Raw genomic sequence first — 16,226 nt, forward strand, 5'->3', positions numbered from 1 at the left:
CCTTGGGCAGTTACTTAGTCTCTCGTCAATATCTTCTTCTGGAAAATGAGGATTGGTTTCCGTCTCAGGAGTAATTGTGAGGATTATATATAAATTATGTTCAACACAAAATGTTTGCACCAGGTAATTTCTATATAAATGTTTGCTATTATTACACATTTTTTGGGTTACCAATAGGTATATTAGCTTGTGTTTTCTGCCACAAGAATATCCAAAGTAGATAACTGAAAGTGAAAAGCACCTGAGGTATTCTTCAAATAACTCAAATACTTGTCATGAAAATATAATTGAGATGGAAATATTCATTATCTTAATCTTCTAGCAAGTCATCCATCCCCCTTTTGATATTTTGTATATTCCTTGGCCATATGAAAATATCATTCTCTATGGCCTCAATTGTATTGTACAAATGAATTCACATCATGTGTTTTTCATTTAAAATTTACATTTAAATCTTAAGCACTTTCCCATGTCATGTAGCTGAAATTAAAATGTAATAAAATGATTTTGAATTTCGTGCTGCTGTTTAAATGTTGACCTTTTGCTTCTGTCTATTTTCTCCTTCTGTTACATTAGAAAATTTTCTAAGTAGAAATCATGTTTACTCATCACACTTAATTTTGCCCCAAATATTCTATAACAGAACTTTCTGAGTGCAATGAGTATGATTTTCTTTGTCTCACAGTGAATCTAGTAAGCAGTTCAATGCCTGTTACATAGTAGACTTTCAATAAATTTCTATTGAATAAATAATTTGGATTGAATTTCTGGGATTTGTGGTATTGTGTTTACTTGGCAGTAAATTCAGAACGTACTTTGTTTTAGTACATTTTGTTAAATACTATTCTTAAATGCATTCGTCTCTTTCCTTTCTTAGTAAGTTTATTTAAAAATTGCCCTTTATTTCCAGAGGGGATTTGAGTCAGCATCAAGTAAAACTTACACATATAATATGGCCGTAAAAATGAAAACAAGTACCTCAAAGGCTTCTTGGAAAAAAATAGTATCAATACATTCCAAATTAAAATCATTAAACTATTTAGAGGTGGGGGGGCACTAATGAGATGACTGTAATTAGGCACGCATTACACATTTTTACAGAATTTCTTGATTGTCAAGTCAATAAGGGAAATAAGATAGTTCATATTTTTGCCTGGTCAGTTATAATCTGACCAAAGAAATGCATTTTTCTTGGGATATTAACCTTCATTCATTCATCGAATATTTGTTAAATGCCAGCTTACGGGCTATGATGTGATGAAGCATAATGAGGAAGCAGCAGGGAATAAAAAGGACAGTCTCTGCTCGTATAGAAGCAGACATATACACATGTGATATGTACAGGGAGGGAGAAGTAAAGAGCACTCACTGTGCTGGAGGATTCAGGCAAAGTTTCACGGAGGAACCTGACATTCAGGTTGAGATGTAAGAGATTCCTAGGAATCAGCTAGATAATTCAAAGACAATGGAGAAATGATTGGTGTAGGTATCATCGCTGAGATGTGAGAGAGCTTGGCACAATGGACATGAAAGAAGGTCAATGTATCTCAAAGAGAGGTAGAAGAGGTGGATTTGCATCCATCATTCCCCTAACCTGTTGAAGATTTTTGAGCAGGAAAGCAATATGATTAGATTTGCATTTGCAATAAATCGCTCTGGCTACCAAATGAAGGACTCATTGAAGGAGAACAGTCGTGGACACTAGGAGACCAGTTTGGATGTTTTTGGAGAATTCATAATGAAAAATGGTGGAATCTTGGCATGGGATTGTAGTAGTGGAAATGGTAAAATGTGGACGTATTTGTGAGTTATGGAATTCCCTGTTTAGAGAGTAGGATCAACGGGATTTAGTTCTTGAATGGGAAGTAGGCAGAGTCTCAGAAATGATTCCCAGTGTTCTCCTTTGAGCAACAACTGGGTGGATGAGAAAACTAAATGAAAAGCAGATCAGGGTAGATGATGAAATCTGTTTTTAATATATTGAGTCTGAAACGCATATGAGACGTTCAAGCAGACACATGAAATAGACAGTTGAGGATTTGGGCTTAGTATTCAGAATACAGATGAATTCTGGAGACAGAAATTCTAAAGTTTTCATAATATAGAAGGTATATCAAGTTGTGGCCATGGTCCTGGAGACAATAGAGAGACAAAAGTGGAGGTCTGGTGTCAAATAAAGGGAATCGTTATTCACCGGCTATTGGGCAATATGTTGGCTATTGTCATTAGTAACAATTTCACAGAAAGATTTAAGAAGCATTTTATTTTTCATGAGATGAAATTCCATTTGATGCAGATAGATAGCTTTCTGGTGAACTAGGTTGATCCAGAGATAAAGATTAAAAAATTCCCAGGGACATTTGGTTAACATTTTACTTTCAATGGTTCTCAACTAGAGGGGAAACCACCTCCTGATGGGGAGTTTGGAAATGAATGGGCACGTTTTTATAAACTGTCACAATGACTAGAGGACACTTATCATTTAATGGGTAGGGAGCAAAATACATTACTGTCAAACTCAAGAAGACCGTAGTACTCTGTTGAGACACACTGATAAACTCTTGTGCCACATATGTTTCTCTGGCTTGCTGATTGTAAAGTTCCGAGCTGACTGTCAAGAACGGTCACAGACCCTCTCTAGATTTTCACCTCTACAGCACTCTCCTTGTCCTGAACCTAGAGGAAATGATGGCTCTGCCTCTGCTAGTTCCATATTACTTCCCTGTCCTTTGTGACTCCTCTGCAATTACATGAGGCCATGTACATAATACCTGTATAAATCAGATCCTTGAGAAGACCTAGTTGGTGTGTGCTGTTTTTTATTTGAATCCTGACTCTTATGGCTATCTTTTCCACATATCATTTGTCTCAAATATAGTTTCCTAGGGATCTTATAATTCCAGATTTAGCTTCCCGTTAAGTTACAAGAAGCTCTTGAATAGAGTGGTATCTTTTTGTTTGTTTGGTTTTTGTGTTTTGTTTTGTTCTGTTTTTTTGGATATTAGTCTTTGAAAGGGTAAACTTATCATTTACTTTTGTAATTTAAGCAGCCTGGATATTCTTGTCTTGTTGGTGGAGGGGCTTTACCTTTCTGCTTGAAGGTGGTCCCAACAGTAGTAAATAGAAACATGGTTTCCTCATTAAGCAATTTATTAAAATATGTATGTTCGAGACATTCCTAAAAAATACTCAGTTAAGACTCCAACGTTCTATTACAGAGGACATGGAAAAGGCATCTTGAACCTAGAAAAAATTTAAGGTCAGATTTTTCTCGTCAATAATGCCAGTCATAAAAAAGTCAGCGTAGATGGGCATTGAATGAAAGAGGGAATAAAGCTTTGCTTTTCTTTGATGACTCAAGATCAGCAGAAACCCAGAGTTCCTATTTTGAACACTTTACAAACCCAACTATAAATGGAGACAGTGACTGAGCAACTGGGCTGATGACAGGCATGCTCTCTGCTGCAGCTGTAAAGTCTGCCCCATGAAAACAGTTCAAAATTCCCATAGTTTGAAACTGAAAACCAGTAACATTCATTAACAAAAAAAGAATTAATATAGACCTAACTCCTTAAAAGTAACTTTTTTTTCATAAGTTTCTTCTTTCAGTCTCTTTCTTGGTGAACACACAGACACACACACACACACACACACACACACACACTATTTGAACATCCTAAAGTCTGAATTAAAGCAACAGGGCACGATTTCAGGAGCCATTGCTTTCTTCTAGGAAATACCTCACTACCAGAGCTCTCTTTGGAGATGAGAAGATTTTTCTCAACTTTATTATGAATTCCATTGTGTAAGTGTGAGCATGTTTCTGAATATTTTACATATTATAACTCTATGTTTGAAAATAGAATATTAGATATATATATATATATATATATATATATTCCTTTGCAGTTTTACGTGCCTTACATCATGGGAGCTGGAAAGGGTAAAGAATAGGAATTATTTTAAAGCATATTTATTTTTGTTCTTCATGGTTCAAGAAAACTATGCCAACATTCTTCTGGCCCACATATTCAATTAAATATATAGTGAATCTTTTCTACTTACTGGATTATTTGGTGCTTCCAAGCATTTATTTTTGGCATTTCATTTCGTTTTTGTTTTTGCAGGAATTTTTGAAGTTTTATTATGATTTAACATTTTTATTTTGAAAATCAAGCACATTTTAAAAATTACTCTGCTGTAGCTGTAGTCTGCCCCCAAAAACAGATACTTCAAAATTCACATATTTTGAAAATAAAAATGCAGGTATAGAAATTTACATATACAGATTACTTATTTATCTGTGATTTGTTATGTGTATATAAATTTATTTATACAATCATCTATAAATACAGATATGCAAATATGTGTTATTTTTTGAGACTTGAATGTCTGTGGCAATCCTTTTTTTATGTAGTATTTTTCCATTAGTTATTTTCTAAGCCTCTTCAACATGTAAAGCTCTGTGAGGTTAATGGGGGGAGAGTGGTGTCCTAGGATGAATAGTGTGTCCCTCCCTGTCCCCCAGTCTGGTAGAGAAGCTGTGTACAATAGATTAGACCAAATAGATTTCTACATTTTCAATCAGAATTAGCTGTGGTCAGGAGATAAGAACAGACAAGGTGCACCCGTGTGTGTCTGCCTTCTCTCTTGGAGCAGGCCCTCCACTTCCCTTTTGTTTAAGTTAGGATAACATGTTACATTCTTTATCTCACTATTCTTCATGACCAATTGTCACAAAATTTTCCTCTACGTTACTTCTTTTAGAAGTTTTAGTTTCAGGCCTTTCTCATCTTTAAATCATTAACCCAGTTTTAGTTAATGATGTCAGTAAGGGTCCAATATCATTCTTTTGTGTGTGTATTTCTAGTTTCCCTAACATCATCTATTGAAGAAATTGTCCTTACCTATCATCTATTCTTTGCCCCTTCATCAAAACTCAATTGACTGTATACACATGGATATATTTCTGGGCTCTCTGTTCTGTTCTGTTGGTTTGTATATCTTGTTTTTCATGCCAGCACCATACTGTTTTGATTACTATAGCTTTGTAATATATTTTGAAATTAGGAATTGTAATGCCTCTGGCTTTGTTCTTGGCTTCAAGATTAATGTGGCTTTTTGTGGTCTTTTGTGGTTCCATGTGAATTTTAGAATTGTTTTTTCTATTGTATGTAAAACTTCATTTTGGTATTTAGATAGGGATCTCACCAAATCTATAGATAACTTTGGGTAGGATATACATTCTAAGAATATCAAGTCTTTCAACCTATGAACACAGATGTTTATCCATTTGTTTGTGTCTTGTATAATTTCTTTCACCAATGTTTAATAGTTTTCAGTATATAATCTTTCTCCTCCTTATATAACTTTTCTCTAAGTTTTTTATGCTACTGTAAGTAGAATTTTTTCCTTTCTTTCCTTTTCTGCTGTTCGTCGGCAGTGCACAGATATACAACTGATTTTTGTGTTCATCTGTGAACACTTTGAAGACAAGATCATGCCTTATTTGTGTTCTACATAGTAATACATAAATAACAATTAGCAGTTATTAATATTTTTCATTTATTTATTTTTATTGAGTTTCGTTGGCAGTAATTTTTGCTTTCTTTCTTTCTTTTTTTTCCTATTCTTTTTAGAGCTCCACTGGTTCAACAGCCTCTCCTCCAGTTTCGACCCCAGTCACAGGACACAAGAGAATGGTCATCCCGAACCAACCCCCTCTAACAGCAACCAAAAAGTCTACATTGAAACCACAGCCTGCACCCCAGGCTGGACCCATCCCTGTGGCTCCAATCGGAACACTCAAACCTCAGCCTCAGCCAGTCCCAGCCTCCTACACCACAGCCTCCACTTCTTCAAGGCCTACCTTTAATGTGCAGGTGAAGTCAGCCCAGCCTAGCCCTCATTATATGGCTGCCCCTTCATCAGGACAAATTTATGGCTCAGGGCCCCAGGGCTATAACACTCAGCCAGTTCCCGTCTCTGGGCAGTGTCCACCTCCTTCAACACGGGGAGGCATGGATTATGCCTACATTCCACCACCAGGACTTCAGCCTGAGCCTGGGTATGGGTATGTCCCCAACCAGGGACGCTATTATGAAGGCTACTATGCAGCAGGGCCAGGCTATGGGGGCAGAAATGACTCTGATCCTGCCTATGGTCAACAAGGTCACCCAAGTACCTGGAAACGGGAACCAGGGTACACTCCTCCTGGAGCTGGGAACCAGAACCCTCCTGGGATGTATCCAGTCACTGGTCCCAAGAAGACCTATATCACAGATCCTGTTTCAGCCCCCTGTGCACCACCATTGCAGCCAAAGGTAAGAAATTCAGTAACATAATGAGGAGAATACAGGGGCTCCTTAGGCAAATAATGAAGAGAATACAGGGGCACCTCAGGCAAAGCCTAAGGCAAAACTGTGTGTGTTACTTTTATTTCACTGACAAATACAACCCCAGGGAAGGATGAGTGAAGCCAGAGAGGAGAGAGAGACTACTTGTTATGTTACTAATATGGCCACTGTTTATTATCAAATGGAATTGCTTGCTCAATCTTGAAGAATCATCTTCCAAAGGCCACAGAAACCATAGCATCTGAGGACAAAGTGTTCTGATGGAGAAAGAGAAAATAATTTATTTTTCACATCCTTCCCTATATTGGTTAAAGCTTCCCTCTATTGTGCAGAAGCTTCCTCTACACCTTGCAGTTGCTTGAACATTAAACAGGTCTGTAGCATCTCAAGCCTCAGCAAGGGTAGCGATCTAGAGGTGAGATGTGGAGGGCAAACCTGAGTGAACTGCTGTCAGGCTGTGGCCCTGTGAAGGCGATTATAACTCCTGCAATGTTGGTACCACAGTGGTTGCTGGGGCGGAACAAGTGGCCAAGGACCCAGGAGATGGGTGAGGCCAAGCAGGTCTAAGATAATGCAAATACCTTGGACAGTTTCTCCTTTGAGAAGGGGCTGCAGTATAATGCGGCTTGTTTGTGACCCCTTGTTTATTCATTTTACTAATCGTCCAGAAAGAATCTTATTCTTCAGCCTTTAGCACTATTAAGCAATGTTTAAAAACTCCTTATGAGTGACAGTTACTTCTTATTTGATTTAATTGTCCCTATGTGGACCTTTTAACACTCTCTGTTACTTCGTCTGAATAGGTAAGGTATAATACTACACATGCCCACTCACCACAACTTGGATTTTTCATTAGTATTGGAACCAACACGATGTTGATTCCTCCCATTATGACTAGAGGAACCAATGAGAATAACTTGGAACGGGTGAAAATAGAGGAACTGAGCCAGTTTCCAGCCATTTGGGTTGGAAGAGTGCCCTTGCTTCTTTTCAGTTAGAACTGTGAGAAATCAGAAATTTGAGACCCCTCAATTAGCTAGAAGATCAATGGTAGTTTTGGGGGATGGATTGGGTAGAAGTTTGGAATGTATTTTTAAAAATTCTTTCCACATTTTTAACAAGATTGTCCATTTCAAGACAGATCTATTCACATATTCAACATTGTATCAAAAATTTCCTTTTAGGGTATTTACTAAATTGTTTTTCTTATATGAAAGCTTCTGCCGTATTAATGGTGTCCTATGTGAATTTCACATTCTATAGGGGAATAGAGCTCTTCCTGACAGTGGGGACTGTGAAGAGCTGGAGAAATCCTATAGCCTTGTGTGTGACCACTGTATGAAATTGGCCAGTCATGATCCCTTTCCAATAGATAGATTCCAAATTAGAATTTTAAATGATTTTAAACATTACTTAGTTTCTTAAGTCTCTCTATGAAAAGAAATGTTATTACAGTTGTTTCATTTCTTTTTAAAATGAATTGGTCCAAAATAGCCAATCTGGACAGCCTTGCTCTGTGTTAATGTCACAGTGTATTTGCATCAGTTCCTCCTGGCCCAGACAAGGGGAGTCTATTTTCAAAACAACCAGTTCAGAGAAACAGATTATTCAACTTAACCACAGTTTTTGTTTTCAACAATTGCAACAGATTTACCCAGGGAAGATTACAGTAAAATAAAATTTTAGGTCAGAACAATTGCTGTCAAGGTTTAAGCTCAAATAGATAGGCAATTTTGCCCTGCCCTGCCCAAAACAGGGTGACTGAAAGGATGGCTGAGTGATGTTCCTGAAGGAATAACATGGTGTCTGCCTTGTTGGAGGATCGTGTTATCCCACATAGGAACCAGACATGAGAGAAAGCAAAACTATGTGTCTTGTTGAGACTCATCTGGTGAGAAGTACTGAGCTAGTCTTCAGGTGTTGTTTTCTCACTAAGTCACTGGGTATTCTGGCCAGCCTCTCTTCAGCATTTGGAACCCATCCATTGGTGTAGGAAAAAGAATCAGCCCCCACTGCTAGAACTGGATCTAAAGTGCTGGGTCCAGCCACATCCCTAACATTTGGCCTGTCCTCACCAACCGACCCAGGGAGATGGAATGAATTTTTATAAACCACTCATCAGAAAACATGGAACTTTATTTTGCTTCCTATTTGAGCAAGGTAGTTATTCAAGATGATCTATTAGATGACTACAGATTTTGGATATCAGTAGATTTTGTTATCTTTACAATTTTTGATATATTTGTTTTTCAACAGTTTCATGTGTTTTCACATCATATTCGGTTGTGCATTTTAAAAATGAAAATCAAACCATGTACTTTTCACTCTGATTATTAAGAGTGGTTAGAGGTTGATATTTAGCCATCTGTCCCGTCTGTGCTTTGGGAAAGGGGGAAGAGGCTGATGAAGCTATGGATAAATTCTGGGTGCGTTGTGAGGGCATTGGCTGATGAAAGGGTGGGTTCCTTCACAGTTGGCCTTTGAGCAAAACACTACTGTATTCTACTGCACCTGTGCACAGAGGACCTTATTGTCCTTGTATTGACTGTTTGGCTTAATTATGTGACTACAGGCATGAGAAATGAGCTCCGAGTTCTTATCCCAGTTCTTTCCTTGACATTCCTCTTCCAGTTTGAGGAAAACCTCTAGACCTCTTTATGTCATGCTTCAAACCTCAGTAAAGTAGAACATCATCTTTACTAATTAATTAATGATTGCAAAAGACTTGGAAATTTCCAAAGGCTGAATAATTGCCAAGTGAAGACTGTTCAGCTTTCCACTGGCTTTCATTTATTTTTAATTTTTTTTAGTCACTGATGGAAAACTTACCCTCATGTCTGAAAACAATTATACTTTATTACATTGAGTGCTTCTGAGGAGTTTGGCATTTAACCCATTAAGGAAAAAGTTTAAAAGATGAAATAAATAAATCTCTCTTATATTTGAGATGAGCTGCTTTAGTTTTCCTATATCAGGATAGTATAAAAAGAGGAATATGATATAGTAAAAAAGAGAAGAGACAGGATGGGGAAAGGGAGAAAGGAAAGAAAGAATGAAAAAGGAAGAAATGAAGAAAGGAAAGAGGCAGAATGAGAACCTGCCAAGGCTTAGAGGATCATGATTATACTTATGTTCCACAATGTGCCGAGCAGTGAATTTGCGTGCTACAGTGGGCCATACTGTATTTCCTATACCATCTGAGCTGAGTTCCTTGAAAAATACTGTTATAAATAAGTCTTTATAAGGCAGAAATGTTCTCTTCTCACTGGAAATCCTCTTAAAGATGCAGTGGAATGTCTTCTCTTTGCTGATTTATAAAAGCTAATGTTAGCTACATCTTGCCATGTAGTTCACAGAACTCGTGTCCTGTGCATTTTATATATATATATATCCCTGTGAGTTGGGATCCACGTTTTCTCCAGTATTTAGATAAGGTAGCTCAGCTTGAAAGTTCCAGAGCCAGGACCTGGAAGCTAGTCACAACTCTCAGGTCTAAAGTGACCAGGCAACTTTAGCCTCCACTTAGCATAAAAACTCATGTCCGTCAGCCTCAGCTATTAAAGGGACGGGTATTTGCTCCATAATGTCTGGAAGTGCTGGGGCTGTGCATTCCAGGGAAGTTGGAGAATCTTGTCCCAATTAGTGTAGAGGTTATGTTAAATTCTGAAACCATCTACTATTAAAATCTCCTTGGAAAATATTTCAGGAAGATGAGACCTTGGAAGTCAACTAACCATCTTTCAGTAAATCTAAAAAGTTTTTCTTTTCCAGAATTAGAACAGATTGTTGCTTTTCATTTGGATTTCGAGTTTGGGGCATATTTTATGGGTCAGAGAAGAGTGTAGAGGTAATGAACTGTTGTGGTCAGTGTTGAAGGGACTTCAAGATCTGTAATTCCTGTTAAGATTAAGAAAATAGAGAATGTTCTTATACTACCACTTTGAACATTCCAGTAGTATGCGAATATTTAAATTAATTTAATTTTATTTTTATTTGTTTATTTTTTTTGAGAGGGAGTCCCATTCTGTCGCCCAGGCTGGGGTGCAATGATGTGATCTCGGCTCACTGAAACCTCCGCCTCCCAGGTTCAAGTGATTCTCCTGCCTCAGCCTACCAAGTAGCTGGGATTACAGGTGCCCGCCACCATGCCCGGCTAACTTTTTATATTTTTAGTACAGACAGGGTTTCACCATGTTGGCCAGGCTAGTCTCAAATTCCTGACCTCGGGTGATCTACCCACCTCGACCTCCCAAAGTGCTGGGATAACAGGTGTGAGCCACCACGCCCAGCCTGTTTTAATTTTTGAAAATAGAAAGTTATATACATTGGTTGCACTGTAAAGAATTGTTGGCATTTGGAGAGAGTTATCCGTATGGTAATCCCTGTGTTAACTGTCTCTCAATTCTAGGATCAGAGAAACAAAACAGAAGAGATGATTAGGATGGACAGAGGAATGAATGCAGACAGATCCCTCAAGTCAGTAGCTAACACCAGAATACATGTGAAGATGAGAATGGTAGATATTGCTTGAGGCCAGTGACTGTAATATTAGTAATTCCTCTTTGTACAGACTTTTTAGTTTCCAAAGCGCTTTGTGGAGCTCACAAAATCCATGATCATTAAGCCCAAGTAGAGGTCTTTGTCTTTCTTTTTCTGATGAGGGTTCAAAAGCCCAGTGACGAGAGCCACCCGTTTAACATCATATGTCAAATTCATGGGAGAGTCACAGCTCCAAGTCAGGTCTTCTAAAGATTGTTCCCATGCTTTGACCATGGCAAGTGACTGAATGTTGGCATGCTTTGGATGGCAGGAGCTCCTCATCAGCACCAGTGTACATGGCTCGACTGTGACCCATGTTACATGTAGAGATTAAAGTGGGCTTAGGCAGTCATCATGGCCTTTGGATAAAATCAGCAGTTGGAGGGGAAGCACCCATTAAATCCCTGCCTGGCACCCAGGACTGGTGCCTTGGAGCTATACTTCCCCATCCCCATCACCCACATAAAATTTGTCCCGAGGTTCTTTCTACCTTCACTAAGTACTTACTGTGCAGTTCAGTCATCCTCATTTCTCACTTGAACCATTGAAATGGCCTCTTACTTAGGGTTTCCTCCCCCAGTCATCTCCGTACCCATACATCCTACATGTAATACCAGATTAATCTTTCTATGGTACCTTATCATTAATTGCCTTTTGCAAAAACCTTAACAAGTTCCCAACCAGTTACAGAAGACATTGAAACCCCAAAGTAGATTTCTGGTTTTATCTCTCCCCAGTATCCTGGATTCCAGCTGATACATTACATTTTTAGTTAATTCTCACCTCTATGGCTTTGCTCACCAAGTTCCTTCTTCCCAGTCCTTCCCCAAATAAAACCTACACATCTAAAAGTGACCCATTAAGACCCAGCTACAGTATCAATTTCTCCCATAAGGTTTTCTCCTCTTCCTAAAAGCTAGTTTTGTGTTATTTCACCCTCTCTTTTAGATGTTTTCACTCTCTTACTGTACTAGAGTCATTTGTGTTCCTGTCTTCTATCAACCTATACCCAAGCATATATTAGACTAAGTTTTAGGAGAATATACTATGTTTCTAGAAACATATGTATGTAGAAACTATATGCTTAGTTATTTAGCAGAGGTTTATTGAACATTATGTTCGCTTTGAAGAATTTTGGTAGACACTCAGTAGGGCCCTATTAGTGTTTAAGACATAGTACAGCTCAGGTGCATTTTCCTTTAAGGATGCATTTAACCTGCTAGATGTCATCTCATTTTTAAGACCAGAGAAAAAGAGAGCAGCATCTGTTGTTTCTTGACTTCTTAATAATAGCCATTCTGACTGGCGTGAGAGATGGTATCTCATTGTTGTTTTATTTGCATTCCTCTAATGATCAGTGATGTTGAGCTTTTTTTCATGTTTGTTGACTGCATAAATGTCTTATTTTGGGAAGTGTCTGTTCATATCCTTTGCCCACTTTCTGATGAGGTTGTTTGTTTTTCTCTTGTAAATTTGTTTAAGTTCCTTGTATATTCTCGATATTAGACCTGTGTCAGATGGGTAGATTGCAAAAATTTTCTCCCATTCTGTAGGTTGCCTAGTCACTCTGATGATAGTTTCTTTTGCAAAAGCTCTTTAGTTTAGTTAGATCTTATTTGTCAATTTTGGCTTTTGTTGCAATTGCTTTTGGCATTTTCATCATGAAGCCGTTGCCCATGCTTGAATCCTGAATGGTATTGCCTAGGTTTTCTTCTAGGGTTTTTATGTTTGCTTTTGGGTTTTACATTTAAGTATTTAATCCATCTTGAGTTAAGTTTTGTATAAGGTGTAAGGAAGTGGTCCAGTTTTAGTTTTCTGCATACAGCTAGCCAGTTTTTCTAGCACCATTTATTGAATAGGAAATCCTTTCCCCATTGCTTGTTTTTGTCAGGTTTGTCGAAGATCAGATGGTCGTAGATGTATGGTGTAATTTTCTGAGGTCTCTGTTCTGTTTCATTGGTCTATCTGTCTGTTTTAGTACCAGTACCATGTTGTTTTGGTCACTGTAGCCTTGTAGTATAGTTTGAAGTCAGGTAGCGTGATGCCTCCAGCTTTGTTCTTTTTGCTTGGGATTGCCTTGGCTACACAGGCTCTTTTTCATTTCTATGGTTTTTTTTTCATTTCCATATACATTTTAGCATCAGTTTGTTGATGTCCACAAAATGGGCTGCTGTGATTTGGAGATTACCTTGACTCTTTAGATCGATTTGAAAAAACCGATACCTTAACAATACTGGGTTTTTCCATCCATGAAAATGGCCTATCTCTTAATTTATTTATGTCTTCTCTAATTTCTCTCATCTATGTATCATAGTTTTGCATATATTTTGTTAAACTTGTCCTTAAGCACTTCAAATATTGGATGCTATTGTAAATGGTATTTTAAAATTTGTTTATAATTATTTGTTATTAGCATATATATATACTGCCTTTGTATCCTGTAACTTGTTAAATGTAATAGTCGTACTAGCTTCTTTAAAAAGACTTCTTAGGCAATTCTACCTGATCATTTTATCTGAAAATTGTTGATGCAATTGTTTCTTTCCTTTATGGATAAGCCTATTCATCAACATTTTATGTTTGAAAGATTTGCTTGCTGATTGAAAAAGAAACAGTGTGATAACAACTTTAAAGGAAGTAAGTTGGAAAAAATAGGAAACCTTTACTCTCCACTTCCATAGGGTAGCCTAGGTAAACCATTACACAAAGAAGCAATTTTCAGAGTCATAGGTCATAAGCCCTTACATTTACAGATGAGAAAACTGAGGCCTGAAGAGTTACAATGACTTTCAGAGTTATGTAGCTAGTAAATGACCTCATGTGGATGCAAAATGTAACTCTTCTATTCTGCGATTCTTCTCTACATTGGTTAAGAATAGTTCAAGACAGAGGAGGTCAGAAGTAAGTGACCTTTAAAAGGTGTAATAATAACTATTGTCAGAATGGTCTTATTTCCTATCTTTAGAACCCCATCATCAGTTTTGTAAGGCCACTTAATAATAGAAAATGGTTCCGATTCTAGTGCTCCCTGTTCTTTCTCACAGCTGCTCCTGTGAAAACACTCGTTCATGGGCTCTGTGTAATTTTGACTCAGTCCATAATCTCTCTATCCTGATTTTAAAAGTTAGCATCAGAATGGATGTGCTGGTATACTAAGAAATGTCTGTGAATATTATTTATTTATTTTACTTATCTAATCATTTTCATAGATTTGGTTGTTTAAAAATACCCCAGGTCTCAAATCCCTTTGGAAAGTTCAGCAAATTATTTTAACAGGTGATTCTGGCAATATGTAATTATTTGTGTTTACAGAGTGAGAGAACTTGTATTTATCAGTGTTTTTTCTTTGTTTTGTTTTACTTCAGTTCTAAGCAAAGCAGTTATTTTGCTTATTGACATATTGATATATTCCTTTGGGAATCTCATATCTTTCTTGGCCAGCTACAAACACTCCTACTGTCCAATTTCAACAAGAGACTATAGTTACTCTCTTCTTCACCAAACAAAGAAATTTGAACCATTATTGATAAATAATTTCTGGTGAATATTAAAGCTTTGAAATCTTTTGCACACAGAATGTTAGGAAGTGTCTTATAGTGAAAGACACGTATTTTTACTACTGTAGTATCAAAAGTGCCATTGTCCCACATACAAAGATTTACTTGTTACCTTAGTTCTTTGATTTTCTGGAGTACAGCAACCCCAACTTTTAGAATTACTCTTAACAAATGATATGGTGTTTGATCTGTTTCATCTTTGGACTTCAGAGAAGGATCTTCAAATAATACAGTTTGGTTTATTTCAGAAGGTTGCTTCCCTAAAATAAAATTTTGAAAATATGAGATAATAACATTTAACGTTTTTTTCTATCACTTATAAAATTTACAAAACACTCTCACGTAAGAAAAACTCTATAAGTTGTTCAGAGACAACTTCTTTAGTATCCTACCAATACTGAATACCTAAGGGAGGGTAAGAGCTGACGTTGCCTCACTGCCAGCCCAGTGTTCTTTCCACTCTGTGAAACTTGTCCCCATTTGTAGCTGTCTGTGTTTGTATATATTAGCTCTATTTTGTGTAGAGTTGTCCAAACATAAAATATTCCTTTGGCACAGAGTTTAGAGACTAAAACTTCTGAGTAGTATTTCTGGGACATAACATATATTTAACATTATTTGAAACCCAAGATTCAGTCAACATTACTATTAAGAGTTAAGGAGCTGAAACTGTGCACACCCTAAATCTGAATTCAAGATAAGAGGTGCCTTGTTATTCAGTCTTTATAAGTGTTTGATATATTTATGCCTCCTCAAATATGACACTATCTTTTTTTAAATTCACATTTAGGGATGATTGTAAAACAAGAAGGATAAAGTATAAGTGTGGTAGTTGTTTTATTTATGGATTTATCAGTTAGCTGTTACTTATTTTTTGTGGTTCATAATGCAATTTTAACATAAGTCTGAATAAGTTTACTATAGATGATATTAGTAGGTTTTACCAGAGGAAACCATGTTTTTAAATTTTTTTTCTTTTTCTTTGAGACAGCGTGTCACTCTTGTCGCCCAGGCAGGAGTGCAATGGTGTAATCTGGGCTCACTGCAACCGCTGCCTCCCAGGTTCAAGTGATTCTCCTGCCTCAGCCACCCAAGTAGCTGGGATTACAGGCATCTGTCACCAGGCCCAGCTAATTTTTGTATTTTTGGTAGAGACGGGGTTTTACCATGTTGGCTAGATTGGTCTCAAACTCCTGACCTCAGGTGATCCACTCACCTTGGCCTCCCAAAGTGCTGGGGTTACAGGCGTGAGCCACCACGCCCGGCCAGAAACCATGCTTTTTAATCCTGCTACCCACCCCATCCAAAGCACACAAAATATTAGTTAAGTAAGGTACTAGAAGACAACTGAGGCTCGTGGTCTCTGCAGGGGCAGAAAAATGGGAACTGGAGAGGAGTTCAGGAAGGCAGCCCAGAGAATATGAAGCAGGACCCAGCACATGACACCCTGTGGGCCAAATGTCACTTGCCACCTGATTTTGTAAATAATGTTTGCTTGAAATACAGCCATACTTGTTTCATTCCATGCTATCAATGGCTGCTCTCACACTACAACAGCAGAGCTGAGAAGATGCAACAGAGACCGTATGGCCTACAGATATTAAAACATTTTCTGTATATCTCTTTACAGAAAAACATTGTTGACTGCTGATCAAAAATATGGGAAGAACTTGATGAAATTTAGATTCTTATTAAAAGTTCTTGAACATCCCTGAACTATTTAATATTTCTTGTCCAGCAGATCCTGAATCTTAAATCAGAAGTTGTTGTGACA

At 37.5% G+C, this 16,226-nt stretch overlaps 1 protein-coding gene across 7 annotated transcripts in view; it reads left to right on the plus strand.

The window, feature by feature from the left end:
* LPP (LIM domain containing preferred translocation partner in lipoma) overlaps positions 1-16,226 on the plus strand; it is a 721,973-nt gene that overhangs the window by 449,835 nt on the left and 255,912 nt on the right. For all 7 annotated transcript variants that reach the window (XM_063620511.1, XM_063620512.1, XM_063620510.1 and 4 more), the window contains one exon: positions 5,640-6,323. In XM_063620511.1, coding sequence (XP_063476581.1) covers positions 5,640-6,323 — 684 coding nt within the window. The remainder of the gene's footprint in view (positions 1-5,639; positions 6,324-16,226) is intronic.

This window comes from Symphalangus syndactylus, chromosome 17, assembly GCF_028878055.3.
Source record: "Symphalangus syndactylus isolate Jambi chromosome 17, NHGRI_mSymSyn1-v2.1_pri, whole genome shotgun sequence".
NCBI lineage: Eukaryota > Metazoa > Chordata > Mammalia > Primates > Hylobatidae > Symphalangus > Symphalangus syndactylus.